Raw genomic sequence first — 18556 nt, forward strand, 5'->3', positions numbered from 1 at the left:
GAAGGAAAAATAATCACAGTGGAAAGAAATGATCTCATAGATCACCCCCTGCAGCAGCACTGTTTTCTTCAAATATCCTCTTGATAAACAGCTCTCCAACTTAAACATGCCTTTGAATTATCTGAGAGCCCTGGGGTTGTTATGCTGTTAAAAAATAAACTAGTCAACCTGGGAACTTTGCATAAATTGCTCTCAGCAAATCTGGGTTATAAGTGCTATATTATAAGGAGTGTTGAGGAGCTTCTTAGGGATCAGTCTTACCTGGGGGCGGGACTCCCTAAACAATGAAGGACACCACCACTCCATTCAGATTCAAGTGAAACAGTTTAGCTGCTGAGCTCATTAAAAGTGTGGCAATAATCCTCCTCCAATCAACCCTCTGCTCAAGCATACTGACTATCAGTAACTTATGCAAGCCTGTCACAGTTTCCTAGCGGGCAGACATGGGAAAAAATGTTACTTACCCCCTGATATCTTCTAAGATAATGGCTCACAAATGTACTCTGTTCCCTAGCTTTTCTTTCCATTTCTCACTCTGCATGCACCACATTACCTTTGGTTTTCATATGAGTCACACCTAGGGTTGCCAACCTCCAGGTGGTGGCTGGAGATCTCCCGCTATTACAACTGATCTCCAGGCGACAGAGATCAGTTCACCTGGAGAAAATGGCCGCTTGGGAAGGTGGACTAGAGTGGTATTATACCCCAATGGCATTATACCCCATTGGAATCCTTCCCTTCTTCAAACCCCGCCCTCCTCAGGCTCCACCCCCAAAATCTCCAGGTATTTCCCAACCCGGATCTGGCAACCCTACTCACACCCCAGGAGTCCCTTCATGCCCTTCTATTCAACCGAAGTTCTTATTTCGCCCTGAATTTCCATGGAGTCCTGTTGGGCCGGTCTAGGTGTTTCTCCATACTTCAAAAGTTCGTGTAAGCCTTATTTTGCCTTTCTGTTCTTCTACGTATCATGAACAACTAAGTGGAACCACTGCCAGCTAGGCTGTCGCTCAAGAGACTGCCAACTTGTTTTGAGAAAGTGACTTAAAGTTCAACCTAGCTTCCTTTTGCTGAATTCTTTGATATTTGCTGGGGTGCTGTTTTCAGTGGCCCAATGACTCCACTCTGATTCTGACTTAGAGTACCTTCAGCGGGTGCCTTTGGCCTCTCAACAAGCAGCACATGACTTCTTCACGCTTATTTCATGTTTGGTAGATATTAAAACATGGATATTTAAATTTTGGAAATTTGTAAAAAAAATCTTGCATGGTGATAAATGGAGTAGCTGTTTTAGGTAACGCAAAAACCCAACGAGAATTACCATTGTTCAACAAATGTCCTCAAACAGGGAGTGTAGTCTGAAATTGATACATTGGAATTGATGAGGAAGTTTGTTTGACAATTCATCTGGGTTTGAATTGAGATGAAGGGTCATTACTAGTATAAAATTGACTTAGGAAAGCTAGGGAAAATTCTTTGATTGCTGGTAACTGCTGTTGTGAGTGGTCCCTGTGCTTATCTTGTAATGTATACCTTTGAACTTTGCATAGAAATGTCAGACTATATCAGTTGAATTTTGACCCCACTGTTTAAACTGTTTTCTCTTTATGCCCATGTATATGCATCTGCCATCTGAGGACAGTCCATCATCTCCTTTCTTCCTGCATGCTTTAAAAATTCAGTAGCATACTTATAGATTAGGGTTGCCAAGTGCCCGGTGGTGGCGGGTAAGATCCCACCAATACACTGGGCTGCCTGCCGACCAGCTGAGGGCCGGTGGGCAGTGTGTGCACACACATGCGCTGCACGCGCGTCACTTTTGGGTTGGGTTTACCCTGAAGCGATGCGGATGCTCTGGTAACCTCAGCTAAAACTCTTTGGAAACCATAGAGTTTTGGCTGAGATCGCTAGAGCGTCCGAGTCGCTTCAGGGTAAACCCGGAAGTGACGTAGGCACATCGCGCAGGGTGTGACCCAACGAATGTTCAAAAACTTGAATAAGTGCAAGTCATCATAATCTTACATCCAGAAACAATCACGGGAGTGAAAAAGAACGATCAAATTAGTCATTCTGAACAAGACATTAAAGAACATTTATTTTTATTTTTTTCAAATTTGTATAAAAAATCTCAACTACCCAAGAGGGTTTAGAGGAATATATCAAGGAAAGCCAACTGGAGAATTTTACTCCTGAGGAAAGAGAGTGTCCAGGAGCCAGTGGCCCCCACCATCAACACAGCTGAACCAGTAGGGATTTCCCAGAAGGGAAAGCCCGCCCTGGGGAGGGGGTTTCCCATTCCCAAAGTGGGGTGTTCCTGGGGGCTGAGCTACCTTTGGGCAGCTTCCTAACCCTGTTCACCCCAGGAACACCCCCTTAAGCAGTAGTGTGGCTGTGCCACCTTTTTTGGTGGTGTAGCCTCGCTTTGCATAATGAGACATTTTCCCCATTTTTCTATTTTTTTAAAGTCTTTTTTTTTGTCTCAGTGGTGGCTGAGAAGCCTCTGAGGAGGCAGCACAGCTGTGCCGCTCCCAGCCATTGCAGATATACCTGCCCTTCAGGAATGGGCTCTTAACGACATAAATGTGGAAGAAGAAGAATTTAAAATGAAAAGTTACGCAGATGATGGGATGCTGACTGTTTCTAATCCTCAGTGGTCCACTGGATATTTAATGGAGTGAACTGAATAATTTTGAATGCATTGTAATTATAACATTAATAGGAAAAAGGCAAAAAAAATCATTTAATTTTTTTTATCGAGACAAGAAGATGCTGTCAGAACAATTACAGGATGCACGGTGATTGAGGAATAAAAATAACAGGACAGAATAATACCTTATTCAAAGATAATTATAAAGTAATGTGGGGAAAATTGAAAAAGACTTACTGAGATGGTCAAAATTAAAGATCTCGTGGCTCAGAAGAATTTCAACGATAAAAATGAATGTGTTTCCTAAACTTAATTTTCTGTTTCAGATGTTTCCAATTTATCTTGAGGACAAGACTTTGAAAAGTTGGCAACAATAGATAAATAAATTTGTATGGAGTGGCAAGAAACCAAGAATTAGATTCAAAGTATTACAAGGCAAGAAGAAAAGAGGAGGACTAGCACTGCCGAATATAAAACTATATTATCAAGCAAATGGATTAGTTTGGATATCAGATTGGATTAAAAATCCTGACTCAAGGTTAATTAAATTAGAGAAATCAGATATACGAGAAGGACTGCACAGCCATTTATGGGTTAAAAAGCATTAGGGATAAAAACATGAAAAAACATGGATCATGTAATTAGAGACGGTTTATTTAGCATATGGGAGCTTAACCGAAGAAGACTAAGTCCGATGCCTTCACCATTAATGTATTCCACAGAAGCCCATTATGACAGATCTGTAATGAAATATAATGACTGTATAACATATCAGGATATGACCAATACTCAAGGAGAAATCAAAACGTGGCAAGTGATAAAAGAAGGTAAAAACTTGCAATTGCTCTTATGTTTTAAATTAGTCTCAAGACTAAAAAAAAGATTGCCAATCTTCAAGTGAAGGAATAAGAGAATAAGATTAATGGAAATTCTACTACATATATTCCTCTCAAAACATGGTCTGAGGGGGAAGATGCGACCTGAGAGATATATGTCTTTAGATTAAGTAAGATTATCTGTTTTGCATAATGCTCAGATATTACAAATATGATAATTCAAATAAGAGATTGTTCAGGATCATATAACAGATATAAACTAATAACACATTTGTATTATGGTTATAGTTTTATTAAGAAATAAAGGGCTAGTAATTTGAGTATTAATGATGCTAAAGATGGTAGTTGTCAAATATCAGTTTAATGCATGTGAGACTAATTTTATGGGTAATAGTAATCTCAGTGTTATTTATCTTATCTGGCTGTTTTTCTACTTTCTGTATTTAATATTCTTTTTGTATCTTTTTTTTTTTTGCTTTTTTCTGTATCTCTTTGTATAAAGTATTATTATATTATAAAATAAAAAATAATCTTACATCCAGAGTTGTGTATATAAGTCTACAAAGCCCATGTACTCTTTCTGATTGTACAAGGTTCCAAACTGAATCAAGTCCAGGAGCGACTGGGTCTTCCTGCTTCTTGGAGTAACCACCTGTGGTATTTGACTGGCCATTATGAGATTTAAAAGAACCATTTCATCCCCCTCTATCCACTACTGCTTCAGGTTATTCAGGTCAATGGGCTTAGAAGTGTATAACTCTGCTTTGGATGGCGCTGTTAGTCATGTAAACCTACAGATGTTGCACCAACAAAATACCTTTACTAACAGGCCACAAATTGTTTCTTAATTTCTTTTTTAAAATCTTGATGAATGAATTCACACGTCCTCCTGTCCCTATGGCTATTCTCGCATGTAAACACCAGACTGTAACAAATGGAACCTTGTAAATACCTTTGGCATTTACATGCTGCTTGATACTATTTATACAGCTACACGTCGGACGGTTATCCTTCTTAGGAGTTTCCATGTACTGTAGGAGCTCAAGGATGGTATTCTACAGAGAACTATTCCATAAATAGCTTTATTTGCTGTAGTAACTGCAGGCGTCAAAGGAAAAGCACGTCATATGTGTTACAGTAAGCCATATGTATGTCAAAATTACTTTGAAATAGCAGCACTATCAAGGAAAAGTAGACCCAATGCACTACATCTAAGGAAGTCAACAGAGCTTTCCATTTACGTTGACCTGAAAACAAATTAACCAGTTAAAGAATAATTGAAAGTATAAAAATGTTAACTACTGATCTTATCTTATTTGTAAAGCAAAGTTTAAGAATGTCAAATTTCAAGCTTACTAATGGCGAAGATAGGCATCCCTCCCTCCAGAAGAAGGTTTGTTGGCAGCAGAGTAAGCTTTGCTTGCCCCCCTCCGTTTCTTTCCAAGCACCGAACATGCTCATCTAACATGTTCATCCACCACCCATTTATATGACCTCCCCCTCACATCTCCCACTATTGCAACTGATCTCCAGGTGACAGAGTTCAGTTCCCCTGGAGAAAATGGCCACTTTGGCAATTGGACTCTATGGCATTGAAGTCCCCCCCCCCCTCGCCAAACCTTGCCCTCCTCAGGTTCCCCCCCATACACACACACACAAAATCTCAAGGTATTTTCCAACCTGGAGCTGGCAACCCTCCCCTCGCAGCTTTTTTTAAAAAGCCACTCCTTTAAAAAAACAACCTGAAACAGTAGTGGATAGAGGGGGATGAAATGGCTCTTTAAATCCCATAATGGCTAGTCAAATGCCACAGGTGGTTACTCCAAGAGGCAGGAAGACCCAGGGGGTTACCGCACTTTGTATTCCCAGCGATGTATTAAGAGTTTGAAAACGTTGTAAAAAATACTGTTTGCACTTTCTATGTATTCCAAGCGATGTATTAAGAGTTTGAAAATGTTGTAAAAAATACTGTTCGCACTTTCTATGCATTCCCAGCGATGTATTAAGAGTTTGAAAACGTTATAAAAAATGCTGTTCGCACTTTGTTTGGCCCCTTTAGCTGTGAAGACGTCTTCCAACCATTTATAAGCCATGGTATCCAAAAATCCTTTTAAAGCGATGTTTTTTATAACATTTCAAACTCTTAATATATCGCTGGGAATACAAAGTGTGGTAAAATTGATCGCTTTAAAAGGGTTTTTGGGTACCACGGCTTATAAATGGTTGGAAGATGTCTTCACAGCTAAAGGAGCCAAACAAAGTGTGAACAGTACTTTTTATAACGTTTTCAAACTCTTAATACATCGCTGGGAATACAAGTGCGGTAGCCCAGTCACTCATGGACTTGATTCAGTTTGGAACCTTGTACAATCAGAAAGAGTGCACAGATGGACAGCAAGGCCTTTAAATCTGTCTGCCATCTTATATAAACATGCTGATATAAACATTTCTTCTGAGTAAACATGCATAGAATTGTGGTTAAGGTGTCGGATTGGATCTGGGAAACCCAGGTTTGAATCCCCCCTCACGCCATGGAAACTTGCTGGGTGACCTTGGGCCAGTCACACACTCTCAGCCCTTAGCCCTGACCCTGGCTAGTTTTTAAATGGGAGACCTCCAAGGAATACCAGGGTTGGGACACAGAGGCAGGCAATGGCAAAACCATCTCCGAACGTCTCTTGCCTTGAAAACCCTACGGGTGCCATAAGTCAGCTGTGACTTGACGGCAAAAAGAAAAGAAAGAAATATGCGTCAAACAATCAAATTATAATAACTGTTCAATCCAGTTAACAACTTGGATAGATACAATATGGAAAAGTGTTGTTAACTGGATTGAACAGTTATTATGATTTGATTGTTTACATTCAAATAATTTTTTTTATTTCATCTACGAACACTCTTCACGTTGGATTCTTTCCCTACCCCCCTTCCACACCCTAGCTGATTCTAATCTGGCAGCCCTAATAATATATAGTATTGGAATCAAAAATTTCTTAAGTATTAGTTCAACATAATTTAGCAAAAAAAGTTCCAGAGAACAAACAACTGTATATTCAAGACCCCGAGATAACATGATAGTAACCATTCTCCAACAGCATCTTGTCCTTGGACAGTTCCATCCCATATGGATTTAGTCAACATTTAATTCACCACAGCACCGGCAATTGCTGGAAACAAAGGGCAAAAACGCACGGTCGCTTGAGCCTCCTTTATTCCCTGTTTCAGCCAGGATTCAGCCAAGATCGAACGTGCATTCAGCGAAACACATGCGTTCGATCCTGGCTGAATCCTGGCTGAGACAGGGAATAAAGGAGGCTAAAGCGACCATGCGTTTTCGCACAAAGATTCTTGTGGATCTAACTGGGACTAAATGCTACTGATGTAACATCTTAATTGTGTTTTCATTCAAACTAAGACTTATGGAAAATGTTAGACCAGTTGAGAAAAAGAATCTCCTTACATAAACATTTAATTTATGCTCTAGGGCCTTCTGCCATTTTTAAAAAATATGTCTGGCCGAACCCCGAACACTATTACATATCAATTTGTGAAAACTGGAAATTGAATATTTATTCTCAGAGGTAAGAAGAAGCTCAAAAGGAGTTAATTTCCTTTCTAACTCTTACATACGAAGTCTTGTTGTTATTAAACATTTTGTCTAGAAAAACTGAAACACTGCAATACCTACAGTCAAATACTCAACTACAGTGCATTATATCCTTACTTTTAACCAAGTCATAAAATCTATCTAATCTAGCCTTTTCACAATGTTAGCAATCGAGTTTTCTTCACCCAGCCCTGAGAGCTAGCTCTCTCACTACTGAAATAAGAAATGAAAATCTCAGACAATTTATTACTAAACTTGTCCCATATTTCTCAAATGCAATCTTTATTTTAATGATACTGCTCATACTTCCAATTCAGCTCTGAACAGTGTCACACTTAGAGCGCATTCCTGAGGGGGGCTCGAAAGTCGTTTGGAGGTGGTGTGCCCCTGCGCCAGCGTTAAGCGCCCACTTATCACAGTATAAGAGGTACTTATGCTGGCACAGGGGGCATTCCCATTGGCGCCTGGGTGCTGTGGAGATGCGCAGCGCTCCTCCGCCGGCGCAGCCTCTCCAGGAACTAAATCCTAGAAGAGAATGCCAGTGCCGGTGTGGGGGCAGCGTTCCCGGGGCGTTCCCGGGGTGGAGCTGACTTTAGTTAGTTTCCTAACCCCTTCCAGCCTGGGAATGCCCCTCGCTGCTGCAGCGGGGCTACAACACCTTTTGTGGTGTCACAGCCCTGCTGTTTTCAATGGGGGCTTTCCCCCCATTTTCATTTTAAAAAATACTTCTTTTATTCTCTGTGGCAGCCAAGAAGCCTCTTAGGAGGCAGCATGGCTGCGCCACTCCCAGCCACCACAGATCCACCCCCCCTCCTTAGAATATATATATCTGCATTATCATACGCAATCAATAAATAAATTATTTGAATTATTTGAATATGAGTAATATTTTATTTGCTCCTATTACCTTAAAAGAGGAAGACCCAATATGAAATGGATTGATTCTGTAAAGGAAGCCACGGCCCTCAGTTTGCAAGACCTGAGCAAGGCAGTTAACAGTAGAACATTTGGGAGGACATTGATTCATAGGGTCCCCATGAATCGGAAGCGGCTTGACAGCACTTAGCACACACATTACCTTAACATAAACCAGCTTCTAAGGTGGATCTTTACATAAGATTGCTCCAACGTTGTCACATCCAAAGCTTTATCATCAAACCATGAGGCTAACCAGTACAACCTTGTGGCTGCGTAATAAACTGTCTTATACTGAATTAGACCATTGTCTATCTAATCCACAATTTTCTAGTCTGACTGGCAGTGATGTCTAAAGGCCAGCCCTGCTATTTGAGATTATTTAAGTGGAGGTGAGAGGAACTGTACCTGGGCCCTTCTGCATGCTAAGCATGCGCTCTGCTGCTAAACCATAATAAAGCAATGAACTTTGTTGTACCAATTATCTGTTACCTTGGCTGTGCCACTCTAAGTGAGACCTAGTAAGGATGAAGTACTAGGATCGTCTTTCCATCGTAATGAACAATAAATTCAATACACGTCAAGTAGAATTTGTGATCAAAAGCTGTTTGTTTGTCATGAAGCCGTGTTAGTCTATTGCATTAAAAAACTACAAAGATTCTTGCTGCACCTTAAAGACTAATAGATTTATTGTGGCATGGCTGGAGCCCATATCTGATGAAGCGGGATCTATTCCATGAAAGTTTATGCGAAGATGTCTCTTTGAGGGGTTTACTGTTGTATGATTAACTGACTAATCCACTACATATACTTGACCATTAATGTAATGTTAAATGTTCTACTCAGAAGTAAGTCCCATTTTATTAAATGGGGCTTACTCTTAGGAAAGTGTTCTTAAGATTGCAGCCTTTGTATCCAAGATATTGGCAATTTATATATGGAGAGGGCCTCTGCATGTGCATGGGAATGCACGTGCAAGCATGTGAAATACTAATCCGCACACTTACGGAGAAGGAAACCGCCTTAAGATGAATTCACCGCACTGCATGTCAGTGGAAAGCACATTCAAGATATCATAAAGGGCATAGATGGGCACACACTTAAAATATGCACGATTGCACTATTGCACAACGTAGGGGGTTGGTTAGGTTAGTTTATCATGCTAAAACGACTCCCTCTGGATTTATGAGCTAAGAGTGCTCAAGGGTTTAGTGTCCTGACATCTCTTTAATTAGCAGTCTCCTGGATCTTTCACTAAGAAGACACTAAGCCAGTGAACTGCTGTCATACCTCAAGGATTCTAGAAGGTTGGGAAGCCACACAGCGACTCCACGGTACTGCGCCTATGGGAGATACAGCATGTGCGACTTGCCGTTTTCCCATTAGAAGCAAAGGAAGAGTTTTGGTTGCGACTGCCGCCGCCGCTTCAAGAGTGATGAGGTTCTAACTTCCCCCCCCAAAAAAAGTTGCCAAGGAACAGCCACACAAAATGGGTGGGATCAATAAAGATGATGTTGAGAAATATCTGATGAACAACCCACAATTTGCCAAGGAGTATTTTGACCGAAAGCTGCGAGCAGAAGCACTGGGGGACATCTTCAAAGTCAGCCCTGGGGAAGTGAAGGATGGAGTCTCCTTCAAGGAGATGACCAAACTGGAGGAATCTAACTTGCTTTTTGAGTTGCTGGTAGAAATGCAGGACGAATCAACCACCGTGGAAAGGACAGTTCACAAAGTCCTGAAAAGGATGGCACAGATACTGCAAGCTGACCGGTGTAGCATGTTTGTTTACCGTGCCCGCAATGGTACACCAGAGGTGGCTACCCGGCTCTTAGATGTCACCCCTACTTCCACATATGAGAGCAACCTGGTAGCTCCTGAAAAAGAAATTTATTTTCCTTTGGACATTGGGATAGTGGGGTGGGTTGCTCATACGAAGAAGCTATATAATATACCAGATGTAAAAAAGGTGAGTGGGAAATATCTCTCTCTCTCTCTCTCTCTCCTCTCTCTCTCTCTCCTCTCTCTCTCTCTTTGACATTGGGGATTTTGCTGCTTTGTAAAAGCAAGGGCATGCAGTTTGTAAAACCAAAAGAGTTTTTGACTGAGCAAAAGGGTTTTTGACTGCCTCCTAGGTCTAAGACTATATTTGGACATGTCTTAGGAAATGAAATGTGTGCGTGTGTGGGGAGGGGGAGAGAATGATTCAGGAAAGGTAGTCACTCAGGAAGCTTTGTCAGGTGTGAGGAAACGAGAAAATGTCCAGAATCAGTGTTTCTCCAGTAGGAAAATATATGTAGGGCATGGAAGAGGGCATCCAAACGTCAGGGTATGTTGTAAAGATCGTACTTTGCACTAGCCTTATGTAAAGTCTCTAACCTGCTTTGTCACAGCTATAGGTAGCCACTGTCGGGCTGTAGAGGAAAAAGATGCAGTTGCTCAACTCTCATTAATTTCAGTAGCAGGAGCAATTTCCGATTCCCAGCCAGGCTTTCTCTTGGTGAAAATGGGAGGTGGGGTTCTCTTTACTAAAAAGGCTGTGCTGGGAATCCAGGGTGCTGCACGCTACGTAAGATGAGGGTGTAGTAAGGAGGGGAATGGGGTGAGACTGAGCAAAAAAAAAGCTTTCTGGATCCCACCCGGTCTCTGCTTGATACTTACCTTTGTTCACAAGGTAATTCATTTGTAAGGAGGCAAAGGCATAGAAAGGGGCTTACGCTACAATAATTTATCCTATTTGGGGTTTTTAAAAACCCTCACAAGATTTGTGAGTGTTTGGGTTCAGGGCCTGGGTGCTTACTTATCCCTTGCCGGCATGAAATCAACAGTGCAGTCCTAACCAGAGTGACACTCATTGAATTCAATGGACTTAGGGTTACCTCTCAGGTTTCTTAACCATGAAGTCTCAAACAAGGCTGAAAATATGTGAAATAAAGTCGCGCTCTCTCTCTCTCTCTCTCTCTCTCTCTCTCTCTATATATACACACACACACACACACACACACACACACACACACACACAGTACGCTGTAGCAAGATGCAAATGAGCTCTGCTGCAGAAGTTGACAGGCACAGAATTAGACTCCTGATGAGATTTCAGATGGTTTAAACCGGAAAAACTCTGTATGCGCCAGCAGAGATAATTCCATTCAAACCAGGTGACAATCTGAGCATATTTAAATTACTAATGTTTGTTGCATATTAGTCCGCAGTTCAGCATGCTTCAGTGTAGTCCTGTATCACTAAATCACACACAAATGCTTTTTGAAGTAGTTTGAGGGTTCAGACAATGAACTAGGATGAATTAGTTGAGCCTGTAGAGTTTTATAATGTGAATGTAAAACCAAGCTTGGTCATAATACAAATCTGAACACCTCTCTTTCTTTTTCTGCTCTGCATTGTCAACAGCCATGCATTTACATAAACAGAGGATACGGTCATAAAGCCTCATCTGTGGAAATACTTAAGACTGCAGAGAAGGCCTGCACGATTTATGGGGGTTGTCAGGTCCTCCCTGGCCAGCAGTGGGGGATGGGGGTGATAGGGTTGCCAAATCCAGCTTGGGAAACATCTAGGGTGGAGCCTAGGGAGGACAGGGACCTCAGTGGGGTACATTGCCGTAGAGTCCATCCTCCAAAGCATCCTGTTTCTTCAGGGGAACTGAACTCTGTAGTCTGGAGATGAGTTGTAATTCTGGGGGTGGGGGTCCCCAGGTCCCATTGGGAGGCTGGCACCCCTATCAATTTGTGATCCACTAAACTGAATGCAATCCCTGAATGCAATGTCTCTACAGCGAGTTTTCAAACCTCCAAGCTATTATATTAAAATCCTTTTGCTTTGTGGAGGACAAGGCTTATCCTGTCTGCTGAAGCGTTCTTAGATTCTATAGGGTATTTCTCCATTTAATTAATTACACTTTTACTGCTCAATATATTTTTTAATGATGCTCCCGCTCTAGTTAGATTTTTTCATACCACTGATTATTACGTTATTGTACATTTTGTGATTTTGCAATTTAACTGTTGTAAGCCACCTCAGGAGTTTTTAAACTAAAGAGTGCAGGTCAAAAAAATTTAAATAAATAAAATTACTTCTATTGTTCACTATATGGTGCCACTAAAATCACTTTTGAAATAGAGAACCTTACCAAACTATGATGGACCTCCAGTTTCAAACCATGCCCACTCAAGGTTTTTTGGGGAGGGGGGCTGTGCTGTATTAGAAATTACCTCTGGGCCATAGTGTATATATAACATGGCTGAAACAGAAGATGTTTGTCCCTGTTTACTGTGCTGTCCTTTCTGTGATTAGCCGTGGAGAAAAATTCCTTGAAGAGTTGTTAGGTCAAAGGAACTGATGATTCTATTGAAATTACATTTTTACTTTCTGGTTGTAATACAGTCATTGCAGGAAGGAATTAATGGAAAATCATGTGGCCAATTGCCAACTCAATATGCCATATTAGATTTTACTCTTTATCCTGTGTTAAGCAGGTATGTTTTAATGTTTTACAGCTTGCTGTTCTCAGAAATTCAAACCTCTATACTTAACCAATAAACTGAATCGAACTGAAGCACTCATTATGGTACCATTGCTTTTAATCCATGTTTATATCACAGAAAGTGTTCAATCTCTTGAGAATAGCCACATGAAAATCCTTTCTAAAAGGTGACAGTATGTAGCCAACGGGCTGCATTAATCTTACAGACTAATCCTATTCTGAGTTACACATGCCTAATATTGTAGTTCTAAACACAGTTGCACCCTTCTAAATCCATGGATTTAAAAGGGTGCAGCTCTGTTTAAGATTGCACTGTAAGCTCCTTGAAATCAATGGGTTTATGGGCCTTGAGTCCATGGACATAAGGTGAGATAGTATTGCTTTAAATAAAAACCTAACTCTGCTTAGGATCCAGCTGTTAATGGTCACTAGCTGTACAGTGTTTCTGTAGTCATCTCTGCAACCGGTTTGATCTGAAGCAGTCCCATAAATTTCATTAAAGTGATTTCAAAGTAACTAGAGTGAATTTTACAATCTATTAGTGGAGAGAGCATGAGGCAAAGTGAGCAACCACGTCCAGTGACATATTTCTGGTGCTGAGCAAACAGTTCTGATCCACAGGACATATTCTGGTGGGCAGGTTCTCCTGCACATGCCCCACTGAAATGAATATGAGCTATTGAAGAGCATTTCTGTGTTTCGTACAGTTCCTATTCATTTCTATTTGGCTTGCACAGGAGACTTTTAGAAATAGATTGTACCCCTTGCTATATAATAGGGAGAAGAGTTGATGCCAATCATGGAAACAGAATGTTTTACTGACAGGCCAGTTATTGATTGTTTAAGAGTGTGTCCTCTAAGGACAACTGATGTGGGTTATGAAAGAGTGTTTGATTGTGATATTCAACATCATGCAATACTGCACCAGGATTAGGATTTTAGGATTGGGTCCTACCATCTTTTATACTAGTGAGAAAGGGAAGAAGAGTCCCATTTGATGCCCAAAAATTGTATCCCAGAGAACATGAGACCCACATGGACAATAACTCATATGGAATGGGACAGCAGCAAAGAAGGAAACTGGCTAGCGGGCCCATTCTCTTTGCTCCAGCAGAAGACTGGTGCCATCCAACTAGGGTTGCCAAGCGCCAGGTGGTTATTTCTATCGGTAGAAAAATGGCTATAAATAATCTCTTCAGTACTAGACGGGTTGCCGGCTCCTGATGAAGATTTTTACGAAACGGGATCAGGAGCGGGCAATCCGTCTAGTACTGAAGAGATTATTTATAGCCATTTTTCTACCGAAACAGAAGAGATTATTTATAACTTTATTTTATTAACTGATCTACTGGTGTTGTATCATTGAAGAGATATCCACAATATATGGAAGAACAAGCTCAGGGATTGTATATGGACTCTTGATTCTATGCCAGCAGAATGATTGTGCATAGTAGTTTGGATGTATTTCAGTCAGTATATATAGGTAGTTATAATGTTGGTACATAATTACATCTATGAGTATTGTCCCTTAGCCACATGCTGTCCCGTAACCACCTTATAAAGCAGCCATCTGGAGGTTGGCAACCCTAGCTGAGAAGCTTGTTGGATAATCCTTTTAAATTCATAAGGCACATTACAGGACAAAAGATCAAGAAAGATGTGTATCCCATCACTATCATGCTTATATTAACAATTTAGGATTGCCCCTCAAAAAGCTTTAAAATGGCTTTTGTTTCACAGATTACCGTCTATTGATACAGATGACATTTATATACTTTAATAAACAACCAACCAAGGGCATACTTCAATTTATCTATCTTTCATTCAAAGTAACATGATTTAGCAATGTTTAACTTTGGATGGATCATGCCCTGGGTTATTTATTTCTTACATTTTTATTCCATTCTTCCTACAAGAAGACCAGGATTGTTTATATAACATTAAAGTCACAACGTGTAAGCTGTGTGCCGTTTCTTAACACAAGGTCCATTTTTATTGAGAACAATCCACCAGTAAACCAAACCAATCACTCTCTGATAGAGAAATATTTCCTAAATGAAAGAAAAAAGGTTTTGCTAATCACAACCATATTATTAAAACTCCAGTTTCATAAAATAATGTAATGGATCGATTTGCAGTGCAATCCTAAACAAACTTACACCCTTCAAACCCCTTTGACTTCAGTGGGCTTAGAAGGGTTTTGCTCTGTTTAGGACTACACTATTAACATAGAAAAGTATTGATATGTGCTATTTACTCATACATTTTTCAAAGGAGTTCTTAAATTATTGGAGCCAAATACAGATCTCACTTGTTTTATTTGAAGAATTATGATTGACTTCAATTGGGGGAGGGAGTAAAGGTGTAGTATTTAGCTCTCCAATACAACTTTGCATTTTGTAGTATCGTAATTGTTGTAATTTTGCTAGTAAAAAAAAAAAAAAAAAGGAAACCCAATTTCAGACACATTCCTTATTCAAAACTTCCATTAATGTCACCAGGACTTTAGGGAAGAGCTGCAACTCTGGGCCTTAATCAGTAACATATCCAATGCTGTGGGTTAATTATATTAGAAGTCATTAGTGCTTCTATTTAAAAACATGAACAGTTTATTTTTGAAGAGAGAAAATTCTCCCTACATGTGCTTTGAAGAACATAGACAGGTCTTCTGCCAAGACAGCGTTTTCACACCTTTCTAATACCAAAGCCGTAGAAAATGGCTCCAGTGGATTCAATGGTCCTGTCACTAGCAAAAAGAAACTGAAGTGGTATTCTCACTTCAGCAAATTTGATACATTTCATTCGTTTGGCCCAATTTATCTGATTTCCCCCCCCCTCAAATGAGAAATGTGTTGATGCTGTCCCCTGAGCCAAATTCAACCCTTCCTGAAGAGGTAGGAGAAGTTGTCCTGGCAACAGAAGTCCCCAACAGGCTATGTGAAGGGTCTTGGTTCTTGATGGAGTTGTGAGAAGGGAAAATAGAAGCGCCTTTCATGGATCATGAAAATAGAAGCGCCTTCAATCATGCCTCTCCTGCTTTATTTAAACAATAACTAAAGGAGGGGTATCACAAAAGACAAGGGGAACTCCCTCTGACCTTTCCCAGATACTTCAAATACTGGTTTTGGCCTTGCATTCCTCATTGAATGTAGCAATGCTAATTGCAAACTACAGCTCTAAACTTTTTATCAGGACACAATGCTAAAATTAATTTATGAGGTCACCCAATGCCAATAATTTGAAATACTGGCTCCTGTAATAGTGTTCTTCTCATAAGTATGGACTTAAATGCCATAGAGTCAATTGCCAAAGTGGCCGTTTTCTCCAGAGGAACTGATTTCTTTCGGCTGGAGAGCAGTTGTAATAGCGGGAGATCTCCAGCTAGTACCTGGAGGTGGGCAACCCTAATACAAACAAAAATGCAAACATTGACTCAAGATTTTATGTGTTCCTCCTACTCCCAATGCTGGCAGCTCAATATGTTCAGTCTTTATTATTACAGTCCACAACCAGAAGGTATATAAAGGAAACGTCAATTACAGAAAGAATAAAATTTATATACAAATGATCTTGTTAAGCACAGGATAGTCCTAATAGATTCCAGCTAAAACTACACATATCTGTCAGCAATTTAACACTTCGAAGGCAGCTCAATATAAAGGATGTTCGGATGCTGAGGTGCTATATTTTGTGCCCAAGAATACTTTCACACACATTTCCCCTTCCCACCACTAGTGCATTCCCACTGAAGGTGTGTGGACTGTGGTTGGTGAGGGGGTCATATAGGGTTGCCAGCTCTGGGTTGGAAAATACTTGGAGATTTTGGGGGTAGAGCCAGAGATGGGCAGGGTTTGGGGACGGAAGGGACTTCAATGAGGTTTAATGCCATAGAATACATCTTCCAAAGCGGCCATTTTCTCCAGGTGAATTGATCTCTGTCACCTGGAGATCAGTTGTGATACCAGGAGATCTCCACTCAGCACCAGGCAGCTATTGGTTATTGTCCATGACATCATTGATAACCAGTACTTCAACTGATATCCACATGCCATTGACAGTGCTATCCTAATGAGAGTTACTCTGGTCTTAACCCATTCATTTCAATGGGCTTAGGAGTAACTCTGCATAGGATTGCACTGTTTGTGAACTTTTGGGGGGGACATTGTTCTTGTAGTATTGGATCAGTAGCACTGGGCAGGAAAAAGTACTGCAATGTAAAATGTTGCTGGGCCATACATTTTAAATTACTACCAGTACTTTAAAATTATAAATGTATGAGGCTTCCCCTTTTAAAAAAACCAATAACTAATGTATTGTGTTCCTTAACATGTGCTAATAAAAGAGTTTAACATAGCATCCATTGTTAACAGTCCAAATCATGCATTTCTCACTCAAAGGCATGGTGTGGCAGGATGTACACCCAAATCAGAGCCAACTGCATACTTCTATTGATTACAGCATGAGGTCTGGAATTGTAACTAGTTTCCCCCATCTTGCAGTTTCTTTCATGGCTGGGTCTTTGTGAAGAATGGCTACCCCTTCCCTTGCTAGGGAAGCCAACCTCCAGGTGGTGGCAGGTGATCTCCTGCTATTACAACTGATCTCCAGGCATCAGAGATTAGTTCACCTGGAGAAAATGGCTGTTTTGTAAGGTGGACTCCATGGCATTATATCCCACTGAAGTCCCTCCCATGCCCAAACCCCACCCTCTTCAGGCTCTACCTCCAAAATCTCCAGGTATTTCTCAACCTGGAGCTGGCAACCCTATCCCTTGGACTTCTGACTTTTTGAATGTGGGCCACTCTGCTAACTACTGCTAGTTGAGGTCCATCAAACCAGGTCCTGAAGCCAGGGTCTGAGGATGAGTTATTAGCCACAATTACTTGATTCATCAACCACAGTTAGCCTTATTCATAGTTTACCATGATATAAGAATGAAGGCATCTTGGTTTAATCCTGGTTTGTTCTCTGGCAATGCCCTCTCAGATTACAGAGCAAAGGCAATAAAACCGGCTTTTGTCACAAAAACCAAGCTGTCTGTGATTGTGCGCTCCCAACAGCTTGCCTTTCACTGAGGCTGTTGTGGTTAATGGCAACAACGTTGAATGCTGCTATCTTGCACAGTAGTGACAGGACTGAACCTCGGAAGTTTGTTATTTTAAACAAGCAGAAGTATTACCTTGATGGTTTTGACATTATTGGATAAAGGAGAAATACGTTTGATGGTTTCCATATGATTTATGACTTTAGAGTTGTAATATTTATTATTTTTGAAAACATCAGATCCAACGTTTAGCTCTCCAAGTGTCTCATTGTAACATAAAATGATACAGTCACGGTAACAATAAATTCCATAACGTGCACCATCGATGGCAAACTGCTTTTTGAAATTATAAATACTGTGATTTGGCCGCCGTTAAGAACTGATTACATGCAGCTGTGTGCCCTGCACACAGGAGGTGCCTTTGAAGACGGCCTGGAAGCTTCCATTGTTCCAAAATATGGCATCAAAGCTTCCTGCAGGTGTGGGCTACAGGGACCAAATCTTGCCATTTTAAAATGGCTGCCAGTGCGTTTCCAGTTGGGTAGCCATGTTGGTCTGCATTGGAAGGGCCAGATTCGAGTCCCGTGGCTCCTTAAAGACCAGCAAGATAAGCTTTTGAGAGTCAATGCTCTCTTCATCATTAGGGTTGCCAGCTCTGGGTTGGGAAATATCTGGAGATTTTGGGGGTGGAGCCTAAGGAGGGCAGGGTTAGGAGAGGGGAAGGGCTTCAATGCCATAGGGTCCAATCGCCAAAGCGACCATTTTCTCCAGAGGAACTGATCTGTATTGGCTGGAGATGTAATAGGAGGTTGTAGCTACAATGGCTAAATCATATATACCCTCATATAAATAAATAATGAATTTGGTAAGCTTATTTGCCATTCTTATGTATTACTTTCATACATTTTATCATCATGACAATTACATTTTACATACAGCATGTCGATACAGCATGTCAATTATAATTTTTCATAGAGGATTCTCCTTACAGAAGAATTGTGGGACT

The 18556-nt window shown here is 40.7% G+C and overlaps 2 protein-coding genes across 2 annotated transcripts in view; both read left to right on the forward strand.

Moving 5' to 3' along the window:
• LGI1 (leucine rich glioma inactivated 1) overlaps positions 1 to 18556 on the forward strand; it is a 290579-nt gene that overhangs the window by 132188 nt on the left and 139835 nt on the right. The gene's annotated exons all lie outside the window — the stretch shown is intronic.
• PDE6C (phosphodiesterase 6C) overlaps positions 9474 to 18556 on the forward strand; it is a 73459-nt gene continuing 64376 nt past the window's right edge. Inside the window, exon 1 of the mRNA XM_056850485.1 lies at positions 9474 to 9974. Coding sequence (XP_056706463.1) covers positions 9495 to 9974 — 480 coding nt within the window. The 5' untranslated portion in view covers positions 9474 to 9494. The remainder of the gene's footprint in view (positions 9975 to 18556) is intronic.

The sequence above is a fragment of the Euleptes europaea genome, chromosome 5, assembly GCF_029931775.1.
Source record: "Euleptes europaea isolate rEulEur1 chromosome 5, rEulEur1.hap1, whole genome shotgun sequence".
NCBI classification, from domain to species: domain Eukaryota; kingdom Metazoa; phylum Chordata; class Lepidosauria; order Squamata; family Sphaerodactylidae; genus Euleptes; species Euleptes europaea.